The following is a 14977-nucleotide window of genomic DNA, read 5'->3' on the forward strand; positions in this document are numbered from 1 at the left end:
GACAAGCTATACGTATAAGGCTTTAGTCGTATAATAAGGAATTGGCAGCGCTGTAACATTTGCAGGATCCAGGGTTTATTTTATTTTTGTTGCTGTAATGATTCATTCTGTTTTCTTCTTAGGCCTATGTCAGTGCTAAGCATGAAGGTGACAAGATTATTGTATTCGAGCGGGCAAATCTTCTTTTCATCTTTAATTTCCACCCTTACAAGAGCTTCACTGGATACAGAGTAGCAGTAAATACACCTGGAAAATATCCTTTATAAATTCTAGTATTTTTTTATTTTGTGAACATCACAGGATATAAAGCATTTTAACAAGGATGAGTTCACAGTACAATAATAAGGAAAATACAGGTTATTTTGGTAATAATAATGTTATATAAAGATTTCCACGACCCTACCGAGGGAAGAAGAAGAATATGTGGCAAATGGTCTAATAATTTACAAATAATAGAAATTCAAAGAAACTTCAATAAGCAAAAATGTACATTCACAGTAGTAAAAACTAGTTAGAGAAGGTCAAACATGCAGATGGGTCTTTTTTCAGTTTTTGTCTTGTTTTTAAGTGATCCCTAGGTGAGTGGCACAACTCTGACAACAGAAATGACTGTGTAGAGTCGGTGCTATTCAGTCTGAGTTCAGATATGTCAAAAGTTACTGAAAATGACCCCCACTGATCACTAGAAACAAGGGGCAGAAGCGATCAGCTGCACATGCTGTGCCCCTTTATTTCTTTTCTAAACAGCTATAGGGAGTGCTTATAATGTAAGTCTGTGGCCCATAGAGTTCCATTATAATTATCTATACAGCTCGTTATAGCCGTTTAGAGTGGAGATGAAGGGGCTCAATGCGTGAAGCTGTGCACTTCTGCCTGTTCATTAAAGGGGTGATCCCATCATCTTAACACTAGAAAAAATTTGTTTTATAGCGTATTTTCACAGTACATGGAGCCTGTTATATTGTCCCTGGTTACTAACATTCACTGCAGAGCTGATCTGGGACAGCTAAGACATGTCCTACAGCTTCCCAGTATCCAATGATCACGTGATTTACTGTATGGGAAGGGAATTAGGAAGCTTTTCGGCTCTTTACATAGGTACATAGTACAGTTGAAAAAAGACACATCCAGTCTTAGCTGTTTGTTTATTTAGCCCCTTATAGCCATGGAAATACTTTGATGTACTTTGGCGTTCATGTTACTAGAATTAGAAGCATTGAGAGTCACTGATTTAATCAATGCTATATTCGACCATTAAAAGGTTTTTGGGCTTCTGGTTTGTTTTTCTTGTTTTATTTAGCCTCCTTATTGAAAATCATAGCCTTGGAAATGCTTTCTTGTACTTTTGAGTTCAGGTTACTAGCATTGAGAAACCTTTAGTTGCACTGATCTAAACCCACATCAACGTTGTATTAATAGAGTTTGATATATAACAGTGAAGGATACAAGAGTTTGTGTTACAAAGTGAACTCTAGGTCGTAGAGCCAATAACTCCATATGACAAGAGTTTTGATCTTAAAACGCTCCATTGCACTGAATTAGAAACAAAAATCGCTATCCTACCTAATTACCTTCATATCTCAGTAAAATTGACTTACGATTCAGAATTTTAAGTTGTGGAATTTAGGTTATTCTCTCTCTACCCCCAAGGCCATTTTTATTCTAATTTATTTTCAATTTGTAAAAGTACGCACTGGTTCAAATACAGTCAATTAGCCAGGAGACGTAAAATTATCCAGTACTTTCATGCAAATGAAAGCTATTTGCGTGAATTAAATGAGTGCTAACATACAGTATATGAAAGATTAAGTATCCAAACTTATTACCTGCAACTTTAGGTATGTTACTTAGATGGCTCTGGCGGGTGTGCATTAAAATGTAAATGCGGTCCTCCTTGACATTTGTCAACCTAAGACCTAGATCTTCTAATGAGCGTATAAGGTCATTGTGAGCGAGTCATTGGTATGCGATTGTGGAGGATATAGACATTATGTTATAGTTGGTCAACCATAGACTGCAGTGAAGCATATTGATATAGCTGTTAATGACTGTAATGGCTTGGTGAGCTATAGTATAAAATCTGTGACGCCTCTTTTGTTTCTAGTAACATCTGCCTTTTATCCCCTCAAAATTATTGCTATTATAATGTATGTGCAGTACGCAGGGATGTTGCCAACACATTGAATTCTGCTGAAAACCTGTGCAAACATAATGCAATATGTTTACATTATTGATATATATCTCTTTCATTTAAATCTATTTTTTTTTCTCATTTTGGGATGACATTTTAGGACATAACTTGCCCAGAAGGGAATATCACCTATATCTCTATATTCCTAGATAGATAGATAGATAGATAGATAGATAGATAGATAGATAGAAAGAGCAAGTCGTTATATACAGCAGTCAGATAGAGCTACTGGAGACTGTACATTTCTTCCTATGTAGAAGATGGGAGCATCTTCAGGGTTCTGTGCAGATCACACACAATCTCAGAAATATAAAATGAAGCCGCCCTCACCTGTTGTCCAAAGGGGCAACTCATCCTGGCCCAGGTAAAGACCAGCACAGGACATGTAGTATCACACTATACTGTAGAGAATCACTACTAGACAGCCAACCAGTGCATGCACTTCACTAATACTGGGCTTTAACCAGTAAAATGGCCAGTTTCATTGGCTGATCATCTGCCGCAGATCCTGACTATCTTTAGCATTGTTTGTCGTGTCTGGTGTCCAGTTATGATGATCCAGAAAGGACCATTGTATGTTGAAAATATTGTATCTTGAGGCTATTGTGAGTTGAGGGATCACCGTATACTGTTGATAGAGCCAAATGCAGCCGGAAGCGCTGTAGAGCATGAATGGATTGACTACATATTTGTGTGGCCATCGGCTTCCTTTAGTCTGGGTTCACATGTACCGGATCGCAGTGGATTTCTCAGTACGAGTTAGCAGCGATATCCGCTGTGATTTCCGGTACTGTCATTTTGTAGGTGTTTACATACTCACAGCGGAATTTCCATTTTGTATGTACAGCTTCATCCCCCATAACCAGCCATGGCCCAGTGAATACTTTACCCGTCTGCTTTCTGGCCTGCTTCTGTGGCTTCTGGATCCAAAACGTTCTGCTCAGCCAATCAGTGGATGAGAAATACGATGCGATCTGGCGTGTGTGAACCCACCCTTAGCTGTGATTTTAGTTTTTCCCGTACTCGAGATCTGGGGGGCTCCAGCATTCCGAACCGCACGCACGCACACACACACACACTCACTCTTTTAGTTATACCCTATGCTGTGGACAGGGTTTAACTTTCTTTTCAGGATGGGAATACCCCTTTAAGGCTCACACTGTTCATACTGTGCATGTCTGTTTTCAGCATGTGTTTTCTGTTTTTATTGAGGATCTTCCAATAAGGTCATCAGTCAGAGCAAAAATAAAAACTTGAGCTCTTAACCCCTTCGGGACCAGGCTAATTTTCGTTTTTGCGTTTTCGTTTTTTCCTCCTTGTGCTTAAAAGGCCATAGCACTTGCATTTTTACACCTACAGACCCACATGAGCCCTTATTTTTTGCGTCACTAATTGTACTTTGCAATGACAGGCTCAACTTTTGCATAAAATATGCAGCGAAACCAGAAAAAAATTATATGCGCAGTTAAATTGAAAAAAAAAAACCCACAATTCTTTTTCTTTGGGGGGAATGTGTTTTCACGCCGTGTGTCCTATGGAAAAACTGACATGTTTTGTATGTTCCTCAAGTTGTTACGATTAAAACGATATGTAACATGTATTACTTTTATATTATCGGATGGCCTGTAAAAAATTCAAACCATTGTTAACAAATATATGTCCCTTAAAACCGCTCCATTCCCAGGCTTATAACGCTTTTATCCTTTGGTCTATGGGGCTGTGTCAGGTGTCATTTTTTGCGCCATGATGTTTTCTTTCTATCGGAACCTTGATTGCGCATATATGACTTTTTGATCGCTTTTTATTACAATTTTTCTGGATTCTGGATTTTATATACACTTTAATCTCTCATTGAGATCTTTGCTGTATAGTTCGGCACTCGTTTGTTTTCGGCTGCTGCAGCTGAAAACAATCGAGTGCCGAGCCGGGGACGGCGCCATCTTGGAGTGGTCCCCGGCCGGCTACAGTAACGGAGATCGCTCCTCCGGGACAACGTCCCGGAGGAGCGATCTCCCCCACTAGACACCAGGGAACGGCTGAATCCGGTAATCGGAGGCAGCTCTCATCTTTGACAGCTGCCTCCAATTATGTAATTAGCGGGCACGGCGATCGGACCATGCCCGCTAATAGCCGCGATCCCGGGCTATATGAGGCACCCGGGATTGCGGCGGTTCAGAGCGGGGTCGCCGCGCGACCCCACTTTGAACGCCCGCACCCGCACGAGGACGTACAGTCATTGATGACCTATCCTTTAGAATGGGCCGTCATTGTGTAGTTAGTGGGTACTTGATTCCCCGAAGCCCCACTATCACCGAATATATGAAGTAAAGCAACACATTGCTTGGACCATCTACTCATGCATTGGTACTTTGTACCATTTCTTCCACCTTGAGATGATATGGAAATGCTTTGCTTCATTGTAATGGATACTATGGGTAGGCTCTGTGAACAGTATGCTCAAGACTGTAGCAGGGAGCATAGTCATGTCTGATAAAGCGAAACAAAGATGGTCCACCTTTATGACTGACAAATTAGGGAACCCATGTGCAGAGCATTCTCTCTCAGGTCTGTGTTATGTGTCCCGGACAGCTGCATGATGCAGGTCTATGAAGCCATCAAGGAAGGATTGCCACAGAACTGGGGAAAGAGAGCTTGCTGTGCGCTGACTTTTCGTTCTCCTAATCGATTGTGGTGTGAATACTTAGACCCTGACCGTCAAAATTTTGTCTGTGGCATATCAATAGTTTTTTTTATGTAAGGACAAGTACTTTTTAACTAGGAGGAGATACTGTTCCCATGGTGTCTTGTAAAAGGCACATTTTTTTAATAAGGAACATTTTGTATTGCTTTTCAGTAAAGCTGGTTATTAAAGGTATCAGGGAATCTGTAAAACCCACAGCACAAATGGCGAGACAACCGAGTAGAAACTTTATTTGAGTTCACAAAGTCAATTCATAATTTCACTTCCTAAACATAGAATATAGTGTGTACAATAAATTTGGTACAAGGTGATAGAGGTGTAATGTTTTCTAGACTTTTATAGAATCTACTTTTGCTACTGTCTGCTATGGCGTTAACTGAGCGAAGGTCCTCCTATGACTGGAGAGGAGAGCATTGATGCATCTCTCTGCATATATTGCAAACTTTTTTTCCAAAGAAGCAAATTGCATTTTAACTAGGCTGGTTAATAACCTACATAAACTTTAAACTATTCCGGATATTCTACGGCCCTCATTTAATTGAGTTAAAAAGTAAATTGATCTGTTTAGTATCATTTGCATTCCTTTATTGTGCAGTTTTATGTTTCATTACGCATTCATGGCGTATTGTACATCACGTTGTTTGGGTATTTATATTTTAAATCTCTGTATAGGCAAAGTAATTTAATAAGTAATTAACCTTATAGATAAAGCCAGACTTTACTGCTGTCGTTTAATTTTGGCCGTACAGTACAATGGACAGACATTGAAGATGTAATAAACCTAACTGTAAGTCTAATGAAACTATAGAATGAGCTCTTTCCCTTTTTATGATGGTCTGAGCCGTTTCCAAAGCCTTCAGCAAATATTTGTTGTCTAATTAAGACTCATTTTAGATGATCGTCTTTACTTCAGAATAGAGCTGCAGAACCAATTAATCCACCAAATGATCCAATGACCCACTAAAAAAAAATACAGCACAACTTCTTGTCTGTGTGCATATAGGCAAGCTATTGGATCAGCTGGCAATTTTCAAGGTTTTGAGACAGATCTCTTTTTAGGAAATGCTTTTTGATGTTACCAAATAAGGCAAAGGGGAAGCCGATGCCGCAGTCCCTTTTTTTTTTGCACCACGGTCCTGTTCCCATGTACAAGGCCGTTCTACTCCTGGGCACCGGACGGGGGTGAAGCACTGGAGGCTGGCCCACCACCAGTGGGAGGAAACCCCCACCCCTCTATAACGGGGCTCCATTAGAATCAATGGCGCTACATGATAGAGGGGTCGGGGTTTCCTCCCACTGGGGCGGCCCGGCCCGCCTCCAGTGCTTCACTCCCTGCCCAAATAGCCCAGTTGTTGTTTTGTTTTTTTTTATAATGGAAATAAAAAAACAGACATGGGCAACAAAACCATGTTCTAAATGCTTTCATTGACATTTATCCAGCAGTTCCACCAACTCAGTAGCCAGTTATAGGGTCACAAGGTCATTTTGCAGCATGAAACCTTAAAGAGACTCTGTAAGGTTTATGGTGTCCTATCTCAGGGTAGCATAACCTAGAGACAGAGAAGCTGAACAGAACGATGTATAACTTACAGTGTTCTGTGCAGCTGATCCAGATATATCCTCCAGAATTACATGGACAATAACTAGTCCTCTCCATTATGTGTAGTATCAGTAGTCCTGGATATTCGTGAGAAGCAGAAAATTTAGCTCACCAGCTGCTGATTGGCAGTTATCTATCCATGCTGTGTGTAGTCAGTCACCTGTCAATCAGCAGCTGGAGAGCAGGGGGAGGGGTGTTGCAAGAATCTTATTCTCCTGCATATTAGGAGAACAGAGTGATGTAAGTAATACACCGATCTGTTCAGCATTTCTCTCACTAGTTTATGCTGCCCTCATTTAAGGCAGAATAAACCTAGTGACAGATTCCCTTTAAACCAGATAAATGTTTGTGGGAAATCCCCTTTCTGTGTCTGTGCACTTGGAATAGTTTGAGGGTGCTTTTATAGGTCCATTGTGATTATTTGTTTTGAGTAAATATTTTCCTTAATACCTTTATTCTAAGTATATGATAGCACTGGACACTGATTCTGAACAGTATGGAGGACATCAACGAATTAACCACAGGACAGAATTCTTCACTGAAAATGTTCCTCACAATAACCGACAATATTCCCTTTTGGTGAGTATCCTTTGAAAAACGAGTTCCACATACACCGATGAGCCATGATGTTAGAACAGTTCACAGGTTAAGTCGGCCACTTCTGATTATCTTGTGACGATGCTACCTGTCAAGGAGTGACATATATTAGGTAGCAAGGGACAAGGCTTGTACACACTAGAGCCACGCTCCCTCTTGACAGGTCCGGATGAATAAAAATGCTTGAACGCACAAGTGTTTCCTGTATTCCACTTCCATAGAGCAGCTTGTTATGGTGACAGAGCTGATTTAGTAAAGTTATGATCCATAAGCAGTGATGGCTTTTACATACAATTTATAATGGTCACTGTCGTTTAATTTACTTTATTTTTTTTTTTTTGCAGAAATCAATAGTATACGCGATTTTAAGAAACTTTGCATTTTTATCACGAAAAAGCAGTTTGAAGCTCTCCTCCCCCCCCCCCCCCCCCCCCCCGTCTTTATTGTTCTCTATTGAGAGGGCAGGGGTGAAGGCAGATGAGGTACCAAAACAGGACAACAAAGAGTTAATTTACAGCTGCATCACCGGCTATCTCCTCTGACAGTCAGCTCTGAGCTCTGCATACAGGCTTTCACACAGCTCCCACCGTGTAATCCTTTGTTGTCTGCTCTCTGCTGGTGACTAATCTCCCTCCTCCCCTTTTCATAGAACAGACCGTTTCTTAAAATCGCCTGGACTATTGATTTTTGCAAAAAATAAAAAAAACGACCGTGACACTTTGAGTTCATAATGGATAAAGCCCAACAGATAATGTGTCAAGAACCACATTACAGTCTATAAAAGTGCGTTTTTCTAAATCCTAATTCACTGCTACCTACCTACAGTCTGGAAATTGTCAAGCTGGCGGTGACCAGGCAGCATTCATATAGTAGATGCCTGTTGAGATTTATTGGGGTGCTAAACGTGGGTAGTTAACCTCATAGAAATCCAGTAAGATAAAAATACGGTTTTCCATGGAAGACCAGTTTCAGCAACATGATGTATTAAAATGTAACTATCATTTAAAGAATAAAACTTCTGACATGTCGTAACGACTTTTCAGAAGTTTGCATTCGTGGAAGTCCAGGAGCTGAGACCCCTGCTGAACGCTAGAACGAAGGGGAAGACGCGCTAAGCGACTATAAACTTCTAGAATGAGCATTCTGCGTTAAAATGGAAGCCTGTGGAACTTCTAGTAGACAGAATTGCCGGAAATTATATAGGCTCCCATTATAACTCTGTAGACTGCTCATATTAGAAGTTACAGGAGAGATGAAGGGGCAGAACGCACGCTGCTTATCGTGTCTGCCCCTTCATTCTAGTGATCGGCTGGGGTCTCAGCATCTGGACCCTGACCAATGCAAACTTCTGACTTGTCCCTATGACATGTCAGAAGTTTTTTTATAAAGACAATTAAATTTTAAGGGGGTGTCATAATTGCTATGTAACAATATCATCTAGTTGTAGGGGATGGCTAAACGTAAGTGTGAACAAAAGTGTATGCAGAGTGGTTACATATGCTGTGTGATGTTTGGTTTAAAGGGGTACTCCAGCGAAAAGCTTTTTTCCAGTAATTAAAACACATAACAAAGTTATATAACTTTGTAATATGCTTCAATAACCTATCTGCCCCCCCCCCCCCCAAAACCGCCACCAGGAAGTAAAGTAAACTCATTCTTACCTAATGATTGTTGACCCCAGGCTGTTCTTTAGCAGCCATTTTGTGACAATGACATCATCAAGAGGGAAGCTAAAAGAGATATGCAGGCGCCATAGGGTGAAATCCAGGAGAAAGGTGGTGAAAACAAAGGCAATTGGATTTGCTTACCTTATGATGTTGTACTCAAGCACAACATCTAAAAACACTCTCAGTGAAGAGAATGATGGAGGTCGAAGCAGCCACAGATTTCTCGGTTGCTGGGATCCTAAGCCACTAGGTCCCAACAGGAGAAGCAGAGTGGTGGGGTGTCGAGTCCCCGCAGTTGTCAGCGGTGGATGTAGATGAAACCTTGACAAGCGCTGGCCGACAGTAGATATGGGACAAAGTCCAAAGCAGGTACTACTAAAAGCACATTTATTTGTCTAAAGGGACAACACATTTCGCGGTACAGGGGACCCCTTTCTCAAGTCAGGGAGACATGCAGTAAACAGTAGTGAGCAGGCTGTTTAAATGCCAGAGGCTGGCAGGAAATTAGAACTTAGCCCCGCCCCCAGCCCATGATACAAATAACAGGATAAAAACATATTAAAAGGACCTTATTGATTAGGTATAAACAATAAGAGGGAGGAAAGCATTAAAATACATACAATTGTACAATAGTAAAAATGTAAACATAAAAATAGCAAATAGCTCTAGGTGATTTCAGGTGACCTGTTTGAGTCATGTGATGCCTCTTTTTTTTATTTTTTTTATTTATTTTTTTTTACTTGAGAGCGGTGGTAACTTATTAGGATGAACATTAGATGACCTGGTTGGAGATGTCAGGTTACCTTTTTTTTTTTTTGAGCGATGATAACTTTATTCAGATGAACAATGGAAATTGTATTAAAAAGAACAGGAATGAGATTGAGAGAGTTATTACTCTAACAACATTATCAACACTAAGACCCATTTTTAAAAAAGTGGATCGCAACAGCTATCTCAACTACACAAGTGCACATGCTAAAAAATGGAAGGACAACATACCATACAGCCAATCCAAGAGCATCCGGAAGAATTGTCCAAAGGATTCAGACTAGGGATGGTCCGAACCTGCCGAGGTTTGGGTTCGGCATCAGATTCCCGCTGTCTGCCCGCTCCGTGGAGAGGGTGGATAAAGCGGGAGGACCGCCAGGAAAACTGGGATACAACCTATGGCTATGGCTGTATCCCAGTTTTCCTGGCGGTCCTCCCGCTGTATCCACCCTCTCCACGGAGAGGGCAGACAGCGGGAATTATTGAACCCGAACTCTGTTCGGACCATCCCTAATTCAGACTTTTACTCCCAGTGCCAAATCTTAAGCAAGAGATATCCGAGAAAAGTTGTTAATGAAGCATTCTGGAGGGCCAACACACTCACCCAGAAGGATTGTCTGGAACCGAAGAAAGAAATGGGAAGAAGAAACAACATTGGAGAAGAAATGGGTTTCATCATGTCTTATAATTCAAATTTCAAAATAATGGAAAATATGGTAAGAAAACACTGGAGTATCCTTCGAAATGACCCTGTCCTTAGTAAAAATCATCCCCAGAGCCCCCAAATTCATTTATAGTAGGGCTAATACTCTAAAAAGCACTCTGGCACCAAGTAAGTTACTGCAAACTACGACCAGCCCTATCAGCACTCAAAATTCAAAGAGCACTAAAAAATGCTCCTCCGCTTGCTGTAAATGCTGCGAAAACATTCTCATCACCGGAACATTTCAAAGTAATCCTACAAAAGAAACCTTCAAAATAAAAACGGAAACGACCTGCTCCACCAACCATGTCGTTTATCTACTCACCTGTCCATGTGGTTTGCAGTATGTCGGCAGAACAACCATGTCCCTGAGAACCAGAATTAACAAACACCGCCGTAACGTCACCACCGTTTTTATGAAACATAGTGTTTCTCGTCATGATACTATGTGTCATTACAACGTTTTCTCCAGCTTCACAGGATGTCCGATCGACTGTATACCATCCAGTGCACAAAACCGATTGTTCTGGAGATGTTCTGGATATACAAATTAAATAAAATCTATCCTGGAGGACTAAATGAAGCATCTGAAATTAATCTATGAATTGTTCCATGAAGATCTCTTTTGTGTTTGATATGTGTTTTTACCCTGTTATGTGTATCATGGGCTGGGGGCGGGGCTAAGTCCCAATTTTCTGCCAGCCTCTGGCATTTAAACAGCCTGCTCCCTACCGTTTACTGCATGTCTCCCTGACTTGAGAAAGGGGTCCCCTGTACCCTGAAATGCGTTGTCCCTTGAGACAAATAAATGTGCTTTTAGTAGTACCTGCTATGGACTTTGTCCCATATCTACTGTCGGCCAGCACCTGTCAAGGTTTCATCTACATCCACCGCTGCCAACTGCGGGGACTCGACACCCCACCACTCTACTCATCATTAAGAGAGAGGCGGGTCTAAGCCCTGTTAAGACAGCCTCTCTTTGTCAGATTACTCTTTGTCAGGTTGCTCTGCTCTGATTGGCTGAGAAAGCTGTAAGTCATCTAACAGTTTTACAGAGTCAGTTAGACATCACAGGAAACAAAGTGCATCATGGGAAACCCCAAACCAGGAAACAAAGAAAAAAATAAGACACCAAATGGAGCTTTCAGGGACCTGCAAACAGCGGGAAATTAAAACGGGGACAGACTCAGGACAGATGGTAAGTGGGAAAACTATGTTTATGATTGTTTTTTTAATCAGCGCCGGAGTACCCCTTTAAAGGGGTTGGCCACTTTATAGTAAAATTGCTCAGTGTACAGTATTAGTAACTGTACTCACTGTATATACTGACAGCAGCTTCTTGTGTACCTCATAGAGATAAAATCAGACTCCCCTCCTCCAGGCTGTACTGCCCTCCTCTGTGGTGTTTTGACCCATAAGATTGCTTACATGGAGGAGCATGTGACCATGTCCCGCCCCCAGTGTCCACCACTGAGCCTGTATAGGTCTATAAAGGACACAGGGGACAGGGCATGGTCACATGCTCCTCCATGTCAGCCATTTTATGGACTGAAAAAAAAACAGAGCAGGGCAGCCCAGCCTGGAGGAGGGGAGCCTGATTTTAGCTCTTTGAGGTACACAGGGACCTGCTGTCAGTATATACATTGAGCACACTTACTAATACTTTGTACTGACCTATTGTACTGTAAAGTGGACAACCCCTTTAAGTGTAACTGAACATATACATGCAGCATCATTGCACCACCTACAGAAATACAGAATACCCTAAAGTATGTGTAAGTTGGTGGAATTAGAAATACACAAGAAAAGTGATTAGTATACCTCTCCCATTTCCACTTACCTTGAGACAATAAGGCAGGATTCTGGGCGGAGTCTGCAGCACGAGTTCAGCTCGGAATCTCCACCTGTTTTGCTCAGTGTGATCGGGTCCTAAGTGAATGACTGACTGTTACATATTGACGGTTATTGGTTTACATTGTTTTTATATTATCATGTCCAGCATGGATTAGTATAACTTGCATTACAACTCGCTCCCGATTTCACACCTTCTTGCTGAACAAGTGTCCAAATGCAGGACAATGCTGATTTTTCTTTTTCCTTTAAGGATCTGCTACTGTATACCACAGATATATGGGAATAACATGCAGTACATTTTGTACGTTTGAGAAGATTTTTTTTTATTTTCACGAACGGGAAGACATTTCAGACACCGTGTTATTGTACTCGACTCATTTGTTGCTCTGAAACTGTTTTCAGCTGCTAAAGAATTCTAATAGACGTGAATGTACTGCACCTTCAAGTGTTATTGATGAAAACACGCTTTATGAGATGTTGCTGGTTGCAAATGACTTGCTGCACTCTAGTGGCTAACATTTACCACTTCACTTAACATTCTGCCGGCTGCACCGTGCTTGTTATGCCATCGTAGTTACACAAAGAAGGTTTCTTAGTATTTGTAAAAGCTGTCTTCTGCCAACACATTTAATTTTCCTTTCTTTCTTTCTTTTTTTTCTCCCTTGAATTGTTTCAGGTTTACATTCCATGCAGAGTGGCGCTTGTTCTCCGCAATGTTGACAACTATTAAGACCTGAAGATGCATCTTTATCTCTTCTATGTGAGCTCAGGTCGTCATGAAGTAGAACAATTCACACAATGCGTAGTGTCATCGAATGTGCTCAAGGTTATTCACAATAGTCTAATGGATAAATAACTTGAACACAGCATCCTCTCACCTCATGTACTCAAAGATGATGCCAGACGCCAGCAAATGCTCGGCGTGTAGTACTGTCTGCCATTGCTAATTCACATTATTATGACGTGCTTTAGGCCCTATTCACATTATAGTTTTTGTTTAGCATAGACAGTGTAAATGCTGTGTACGTATGTACTAACCATAGACTTCTATTGACAGAGGCAAGAAGAAGGCTTTGGAACTTGCAAATACAAAATGCATCCTTTTTTTTAATGGACACAAAAATAAGGTTGACTAGGTTTTTGTGTATGTTAAAAGAAAACAAAAAAAAAAAACAGATTCATTTTGATCTGTTTTTTTTATAATGGAAGTCAATGGAAAAACGGATGCACACAAAGGCATCTGTTTTTTGCAAAAAAAACGGATGGAAAAAATGGATTGCAAAAACGTAGTGTGAACCCAACCCAATTGGTTAAGTTTCTATTGAGTTGCACTTCAATCTACATCTAATTTGTTGTGATCCATTATAGCTCTCTGTTAATCTTATACTAGCTGGCTTCTGTAGTACTTGAGGCTGCATCTCCATTCTCACCTTTGAATTACCTAATATGTTAGCCCCTTTGATTATGCCAATCAGTATTGTCATAGGAGACACTGAAGGAGAGTTTGTAAAACTGGTGCATAGAAAACAAAGTGGAGATGTCCTATATTGAAATGGTCTCTTGTATATTAGAACTGAATATGATTGGGTTATTGCTCAACTTTTCCTTTTCACCGGTTTTGATAATTCTCCTCCACTGATTAAAAAAAAACTTTATTGTGTTATGCAGAGGCAAGTCATATAATGTAGCTTATTCATAGTGTGCAGGTAAAGCTTATATCTGTATTGCACGGCTTTGTCAGTACAGTACTGCAAAGATTTAAAATGTTTCAGAGCTCCCTACATCAGAATTAGGGATGGTCCGAACCTGCCGAGGTTCGGGTTCGTATGAATCCGAACGCTCGGCAGCAGATTCCCGCTGTCTGCCCGCTCCGTGGAGCGGGCGGACACAGCGGGAGGAACGCCTAGAAAAACTGGGATACAGCCTATGGCTATGGCTGTATCCCAGTTTTCCAGGCGGTCCCCCCGCTGGATCCGCCCGCTCCACGGAGCGGGCAGACAGTGGGAATCATTACCGAGGGTTCGGGTTCATACAAACCCGAACCGAACTCCCAACTTGGCCAATCAACACTGTATTGAGTGATCTGCCCCTAATGAAATTACTGGTGTCACATGAGATCACATGATGCTACTGCGTGGTAGTGGTACCACTTCATCCAATAGAACTTTCCTCGCCTTCACAACAGATTTCCACTAAATCGTATATAACCTAATGCACTAAATCATAATGGTTAAATTAATCTTACTAAATAGTATTATTTTATGTTGTGTTGCAAAACAATGCTGCAAATCCTGTCTTGCCTTTTCTAGCAATGCGCATTTCATACTACTGTATAATCCACATTAGCTGCTAATTCAAACAAGACAATTGCACTTAAACTGTGTTAGTGTAAGTTCTTAGTTTGCACCTTACTAGCTTCTCCGACCTAAAGGGGTTCCTGGTAATTGAGGGGGGAAAATAGTCTAATAGTAGAAAAAAAAAATCCCTGTTACATCCCACTAAGCTTCAGCACTGATGCCTGGTTTAGCCACATGTTGCGTTTTTTTTGCTATAGCAATTACATCACATGCATCTATGTGACTGCCGACATCCACTGTCCTCAGCAGTCTTGTGCCGTATTTGCAGGCACCATCATGTGGATTGTACATAATGACATCGCTGCAGCAAACCAAACAAATTTGTACCAAAGATCACTGGAGTAGTGTGGGATTTTAGTAATTTTTTGTTTTCCACTGTTAAAAAAAAAAAAAAAAAAAAAAAAAAAGATTCTAATTCCTGGACAACCCTTTCTTAGCACTATCATGTAATTTAGACTGATACTGGACCACCATGTTAAGACTTGTTTCACTTGTCGAGTTTCTTGACTAACTGCTTTTTTCCCCCTTTCCTTTCTTAG

General features: G+C 40.9%; 1 protein-coding gene across 1 annotated transcript in view; it reads left to right on the forward strand.

The window, feature by feature from the left end:
* Positions 1–13723, forward strand: part of GBE1 (1,4-alpha-glucan branching enzyme 1) — a 140014-nt gene extending 126291 nt beyond the window's left edge. The window contains exons 15-17 of the mRNA XM_069944615.1: positions 123–251; positions 6952–7071; positions 12758–13723. Coding sequence (XP_069800716.1) covers positions 123–251; positions 6952–7071; positions 12758–12811 — 303 coding nt within the window. The 3' untranslated portion in view covers positions 12812–13723. The remainder of the gene's footprint in view (positions 1–122; positions 252–6951; positions 7072–12757) is intronic.
* Positions 13724–14977: the final 1254 nt, after the last annotated feature.

The sequence above is a fragment of the Dendropsophus ebraccatus genome, chromosome 11 (genome assembly GCF_027789765.1).
Source record: "Dendropsophus ebraccatus isolate aDenEbr1 chromosome 11, aDenEbr1.pat, whole genome shotgun sequence".
Lineage (NCBI taxonomy): Eukaryota > Metazoa > Chordata > Amphibia > Anura > Hylidae > Dendropsophus > Dendropsophus ebraccatus.